The 7,178-nt window shown below is 37.8% G+C and overlaps 1 protein-coding gene across 1 annotated transcript; it reads right to left on the bottom strand.

The window, feature by feature from the left end:
* Nucleotides 1–3,555: 3,555 nt before the first annotated feature.
* LOC108221407 (developmentally-regulated G-protein 3-like) lies at nucleotides 3,556–5,710 on the bottom strand. Its single transcript, XM_064092972.1, has 5 exons — nucleotides 5,542–5,710; nucleotides 4,809–4,868; nucleotides 4,032–4,331; nucleotides 3,767–3,816; nucleotides 3,556–3,642 (listed from the first exon to the last, which is right to left on the bottom strand). The coding sequence occupies exons 2-5, from the start codon at nucleotides 4,829–4,831 to the stop codon at nucleotides 3,614–3,616; spliced, it is 402 nt and encodes a 133-aa protein (XP_063949042.1). The 5' UTR covers nucleotides 4,832–4,868; nucleotides 5,542–5,710; the 3' UTR covers nucleotides 3,556–3,613.
* Between the last annotated feature and the right edge of the window lie 1,468 nt (nucleotides 5,711–7,178).

The following is a 7,178-nucleotide window of genomic DNA, read 5'->3' as shown; positions in this document are numbered from 1 at the left end:
ACTCTGATGAAGCACCTCCACCTCCTCCACCAGCAAAGAAACAGAGGAAGAAAATCAAGCCCACCAACATCACTGACCTGACTGTTGAGCCCTCTCAGGCAGAGAATCAAACACAGGCTATGATTCCATTCTCTGAGCAACCTTCAAGTGCAGAGCCAATTCTGATTGAACCCCTCTCTGCAGTTCCTCTTGAAACTGCAGAAGCTGACAAACAAATGTCAGAAGCAATCTCAGATCACACTGATCAAACAGCAGGGACTAAGTCTGATGAAGTGTTGAAGTTGAATCAGGAATCTCTGATTCAACATGAAGAAATGCTTGCAGCTGATGCTAAAGTATCAGAAAGAGCTTCTTATGACCCCTAGTAAATCAGAAGATGCACAGATAGAGATGGTCTTGCAGCTGATTCAGGACTCCTTGTTTCAACCTGAAGCTTTTGTTGCAGCTCCTGCTCAGGAGATTCCCACAGCTGCAAACTCTGATGCAGCTACTGAAGCTCTAGAGTCCCATACTCTGAGCATTTTTGCTGATGATATTGATGATGAAGATGCAACAGAGGTTACATCCACTCCCATTCAGCCTTCTGGTCTTCATCTACTAATCTCTGAGCCAGTCAGGGCAACTACACCAGAAAAAGCTGATTCCCCAATTCAGGTACTGTCACCAGTTAGGGAAACTTTTCCTGTCAGAGCTCCCTCAGTTCCAAGCTCTACTCTTCCATCCTTTGTGCCTGCCAGAAGGAAAGTCTGTAGCTTATCTTATTATCCAAGGATGTGCAGAGCTACACCTCCAACAATTGAAGCCAGACTCACTTCTATTGAGGCCACCCAGATGTCTATGCAACATATTCTGACAGATTTGAGTGCTTCTGTGGCACAACTGGTACAGGTTCTCACCTCTGCTGATGTCAAAAAGGGGGAGAAAACATCCAAAGACAAATGCAAACCTGATCAGCAAATGAAAAGGAAAAAGCCAGATGATGATGAGGAAGAAAAAGGGGAGATGAGCAAACAGCAAAAGCTGCTGCAGATCAAAGAAACAAAGAAGAACAGTAAAGAAGCAGCAAGCTCTGATAGACCACCCAGAGAATCTCAAAAACAGAAATCCTTGGAATTGACTGTTGTAACTCAAGCTCAGAGTATAAGGAAAGCAGTCAGAGATTCAGATGCTGTATCTAAAGAGATAAATCTTGTGAGCTCTGAGGTGGAAAAGAAGAAAGAAAAATTGGTTGCTGAAGCTGAAAAGTTGATTGAAGCTGGAGACCCTGAGTCTTAGAAATTTTGTCAAACTCTGAAGTTCAGAGGCAAAGAAACCACTCTTTTCTATAAATCTCCCTCCTTGCAAGCAATTGATGAAGCCATGGCAAGGAAAATCTTTGAAAAAGAAAATCCAGGAGTAGATATTGAGGCCATCAGACTTGAAGAAGAAAGATTGGCTGCTGAGAAGAAGAAGATCAGCAAAACAAAATCTGATGAGCAAAGACAGATTACTCATTCCTCTCAGAAACAGAAGATTCCAAAGCAAAAGGGAATAGTAATCAGTGAGGTGAACTACACTGACATCAACAGACCAAGAACCAGGTCTCAAACTCAATCTGAGTCTGATGCAGCAGACAATGGGAAGAAACCTGTTGATGGAGTTCCTTCAGTTCCTCCTGTGATAAAGAGATCAGTGATCAAGATAGCATCAGAGAATCCTTCTCAGAGGATGTTAAAGCTGAGCAGAAATGCAAATATAATTACTGATGTATCTGATCAAGTAGAAGAAAAGGAAGCTTGTTTAACCAGAAGAAGAAAGGGTGATGACAGATCAATCTCTGACATGACTTTAACCTCTGACAATGCTCAAGTTAAAGCTTCAGTAACAAAAGAAAAGATTGACAATGCTAAAGCCTCCTGGCTGAAAATAAACTCTGAGAAGATCCAAGATCAGAAGAAAAGGAGTCTCTATGGAAGCCTTGGTACAAGTCTGTACAAGGAAAGCTCAATGCTAACCAGAGTAAGAACTCATGGAACCAGAGGAAAGGAAGCCTATGATACAACTGGTCTAGGTCACAGGAAAGAGAAAATCCAAACAGGCTCAGCAACTACTTTCAGAGATCCTTATCCTCTGACTGAAAAGTTGGGAGATGCTGTCACACAGAAGGATCTAGACAAGGTTGAGTCAGTGCAGATCCTTATGGATACTCATGATGGCACAGGAGACAAGGAGAAAATTGCTATATTTCTGGAGTCTGGCAGAGTTTACAGAATCTCAGAAGCTGATCTTTTGCTGAAATCTCTGAGAGAGCTGGAACATTTTCACTACATGTTGGAGATCAAGAATGAAGCTACTCAGAGATGGTCTGATCTGATGAAGAGGACTATCAGTGAAAAGAGAAGATTTTATGGAGTAAAGTCTGATGAGGAATACATTCCACAAATAGCTCAAGATGATGGTACTGAAATTAGCATGGAAAAGAATAGCCACTACGCCATAGATGGGCAAATAAGACACTCAAAAACTGTTACCTTAGACCGTTTTTATGTTGCAATAGACCTAATGTAACGGAAAAACACCATTTCATCCGCTAGTGCTACCATTGCTATCTAATGTAATACTTGGATTATCAAGTGTAACACTGAAAAAAGCATTACGTTAGGGATATAAGGCAACAATAATTTAACCAAAGGTAACAGTATTTCAGTGTTACATCAGCTTGTGAGGTTCTCAAGTGGGGCCCACATGACTAGATTGCCACGTAGATAGCAACGTCATCATGTGGGACCCACAAGGGAAGCCACGTCATTATGTGGGACCCATTGCCACGTGGACTGCCACGTCAGCATGTGGGGCCCACTAGCCACATGGACCGACTCATCGCCATGTGGGGCCCACATGCCACGTGAACTGACACATCAACATGTGCTAATGTAACACTTTTTTCTTTATGGCTAATGTAACAGTTTTTAATGTAATGTAATATTAAATTATTAAAAAATCTGAAATGTATTCTTTGTAAATATATTAATTCCATTATCAAACCAACATTCAATACAACAAAAATGCCAAAATACAAAATTAACTAGTCTATACATCATTTCAAACAATTCAATACACCCACTGCTCCAAATATAACTTGAACACATCCGCGGATGCCCCTTATCCAGCTGAATCTCCTTGGCTATTATCTCCAACCCATAATGCTGACAATATACACCTATGCATTAGATTCTTAAAGGCTTGACTATTGGAGGGAGGAGAAATCCAGAGGTTTAGGTCCAGATTATGGTGTGTGTCAGCGGAATCTGCCAACAAAATTTATGTTAAGATTGTATGACAAAACAAAGTTAGTATAAAAATTAATGTGTTGGAAAATGCTAAGGATGGCAGTATGACAAAACAAAGTTAGTACTACTTAGCTGCAGCCAAGAAACCTAGAGATATCATCATTTCCCAACCATTAATATTAAGGCTGCCAAACAAATTACAAAAATAAAAAGAAATTAGATGATTAGAAACTATAGGATCCCACCAAATAAACTGGGAGAACGATGTTGTGTATAAAAGAATCACCAGATAGAAAGAGCATCAATAGCAACCTCAGCATTTTCCAGGTTTCCAGTTAGAAGAACTAGTACCGTGTTGTACCAGAGTTCAAGACTGCAACAGTAATAACAGTTCTGAATACAACACTCAAACTTCTAGTGAAACTAATGAGTATGGCCGTATGGCTCATGATCTCTACACAAGCAAAACAAGTTGCAAAGGCTTAAATTAGAATTACCAGGCCATAACACCAGATGACAGAGAGAGCTTGATAATAGGCCAAAGATCCTTGAAGGTACAATAATACAAACAACTAAATCAAATGAGTAAAAACCAATGTAGAATTAGCATAACACAAAATGAATAAACATGAATTTTTATGCGGGATACCATATAATGTTTCCATTGACAGGGATCACTTGCTCTATATTTTGCTATTCTGCTTACATGATGTTAAATCAAGATTTCACATGTAAATACGAGTGTTATAACATGATGATTACCCGACAGGACAGTAGTGAGGAAGTCTATCTAGAATTTCTAGCTCTTCAAGTGTTATCTGATCTATCTTGTTGACAGCATATATGCAGGGCATATACACCCGACTCCCTTCAATGACGTCAATGAGATCATCAGCAGTTGCATCATACCTCAGGGTAAGATCAGCATTGTGTATTTTGTATTCACTACAGATTGCTTTCACAGTGTCGAGGTCCAGATGTGTATTGGGTACTATAGATGTGAAGTTTATGCCACCCTTTTCTTTTTTTCTAAATGTCAGGTTAGGGGGTTCCTTGTTCAACCTGAATAAAGAGGAAGATCGAAGTAAAGAGATGTGCAGCATTAGAAAGAAGAGCAAAGAAAAATAAAGCAGGAGGAAAATGAATGCACAAGTGACATGTTACAAATATGCTTCCAAGAATGGGCATCTCCTTGGAAGAAAATCACCAATAACAGACCCTATTCTGGTCAAGAAACACTATATTGTTTATCCTCAACAAGACCTGTTCTGTTAACATCACCATATTAGTAATAGAAGACACAAACAGCCAAGTTTGTGTCTTAAATATATAAATTACCATATTGGTAATAGATAACAGATGCATATGAACCAAAAATATCTAGGCAGGGCAGTTGTAAATTCATTTGTGGATCATGATTCTAATTTCTAAACTTAAATATCTCTTACAACAAGAAGAACGACAAATGGGAACTTTGTCTCAGATGGGCTGTTTAATATTTCAGGAAATTACAAAATGATAAACCAACAGAACAATTACCTGTCTTCCTCTACCCTTACCATCGTTTGCACCCTCAATGATACCAGGGAGATCCAACAACTGCCATACATATGATATCAAAGATCAGGATGACTTAAAAATACTGAAAATGGCAGGATATAATATTTAAGTAACAAGGGACGTCAATGCCTCAATGCTGCATTCACGATATATTCATGAACTTTCTACAGGATTATTCAAAAAACAAAGTCACCAACTGACAGATGTAAATAAATATAATTTTTACAATTTTTTACAAATGATCAGTAATAATGCATATGCACAAGATATACCAACTATAGTTTATATGTACCCAATTCAATGTCATTTCTATACAAAGATATACCAACTATAGTTTAAATTGTTTTGGCAGACTAGTTCATTTGTCATCATCATCTCACACCCTTTAATTCACTAAGAATCTCTTTCTAAAACTGAAGCAAATCTAATATTAGTTATTTCAAGAAAAATTCATTCACACAATTGAACCTCTAATCAATCAAGTGCTGCTTCATTGAACAATTACAAAACTACAATTGAACAACAAAAAGTAATTAACAGAAAACCTCCTTTGACATACTTCTTGCTTATTCGACCAAGAGATAGAGAGATACAGAGAGAAGGAGATGCAGAGAGAGACTAAGGGAGGCAGAGATAAAGGGAGATAAAAAGAGAGAAGCGTAGAGGGAGAGATACGATCGAGTTCGATCTGTAAATCCCTAATTCAATTAACCTTGATTAATGAAACCCTAACTGAAAGCCATCCATCGTCTTGACTTCAAGAACCACCAAATCAAAACAAATTCCAAACCTTGAAGATACGTTAAGATCCGTCGAGAGATGTGATTTAGTGAGAGCGGTGATTTATTGAGAGAGCGGTGGTGGGGTGTTAGTGATGTGTGTTTGAGAGTGCGAGGGGATGTGTAGGTATTGTGCCTGAATTTTATGGTACAAGGCGGCAATATTGCCGCCTCCAACATTTTAACATTTTAATATCCCGCCTAAATTTTAATATATTTATTTATTTTTTTTTGACAAAAAATTTTAATATATTTATAATAACGTTAAAATACGACACAACATGAGTATTATATTTTTTGATTATTTTTTCCCAACACTAAAAAGGTCGTTTATCAACATCCGTACGGTTGGATCGTCGAGAAAATCGATTAAAAAAATCGAACAACGAATATGTGAGTCGACCTATTAATTGAACTCTATCCTGTCACACGAAAACAGTTACGATCCGACTACGATCCGGCATTATATTTTTTGATTATTTTTTCCCGACACTAAAAAGGTTGTTTATTAACATCCGTACGGTTGGATCGTCGAGAAAATCGATTAAAAAAATCGAACAGCGAATATGTGAGTCGACCTGTTAATTGAACTCTATCCTGTCACACGAAAACAGTTACGATCCGGCTACGATCCGGGCATTATATTTTTTGATTATTTTTTCCCGACACTAAAAAGATCGTTTATTAACATCCGTACGGTTGGATCGTCGAGAAAATCGATTAAAAAAATCGAACAGCGAATATGTGAGTCGACCCATTAATTGAACCCTATTCTGTCACACAAAAACAGTTACGTTCCGACTACGATCCGAGCATTATATTTTTTGATTATTTTTTCCTGACACTAAAAAGGTCATTTATTAACATCCGTACGGTTGAATCGTTAAAAACGGATTTTAAAAAAATACAATCTTCATTCTGCACTAGTATATTGACACGAGTTGGGAGCCTTGACCGAATTGACTGCTAAAAGACGACATCAAATAAATCCAGATTTTTTCGAAAAAATTATCGCATCACCAGAGTCACGAGAATTTAACATCCGTACAGATGGATTGTTGAAAACGGATTTTAAAAAAAATACAATCTTCATTGCACTAGTCTATAAAACTACAATAAAATTCCACAAAACGAATTTATAATTGTTTCAAAAAGATTCACGCCGATAAAATAAATAGAGTTTAGTAGGATTTTTGAAAAAAAATTATAAAAAAATTAAAATGTAAAACCTTTTCTTAATTTAATCAAGATTTTGTAAACAATATAAGGTTATATTAAAGTAATGAAAAGTTTAACCAAGTGCAAAGCTTGGTGTAGTGGTTGGTACCATGTACTCTCAAGTGGGAGGTTGGTGGTTCAATTCCCCAAACTTACAAAATTTTCTAAGCATTTTATTTAGCCACATCTCAGCAACTGACACAGCCAGAGTGGGCCCACCTGTGGGACCCACACTGCCACGTCAGCGGCAGTGGGGCCCACATGGGTGATTAAATAATTTGTTAATTAATAATATAATTAATTATGAAAATATTATTTCATTCACAAGTGCGGGCCCGCACGTGGGGCCTAC

The sequence above is a fragment of the Daucus carota genome, chromosome 5 (assembly GCF_001625215.2).
Source record: "Daucus carota subsp. sativus chromosome 5, DH1 v3.0, whole genome shotgun sequence".
Classification (NCBI taxonomy): Eukaryota; Viridiplantae; Streptophyta; class Magnoliopsida; order Apiales; family Apiaceae; genus Daucus; species Daucus carota.
Note: the sequence above shows the minus strand (reverse complement) of the source record. Positions and strands in the feature narration are given on the sequence as shown.

Bases quoted from the DNA above. Each gene is read 5' to 3' on its own strand.
- LOC108221407 (XM_064092972.1), bottom strand. From the start codon at position 4,831: ATGGTAAGGGTAGAGGAAGACAG. The intron at 4,332-4,808 runs GTAATTGTTCTG...CTCTTTATTCAG, and splicing joins GTAAGGGTAGAGGAAGACAG to GTTGAACAAGGAACCCCCTA. The intron at 3,643-3,766 runs GTAATTCTAATT...TTACTGTTGCAG, and splicing joins TCATCTGGTGTTATGGCCTG to TCTTGAACTCTGGTACAACA.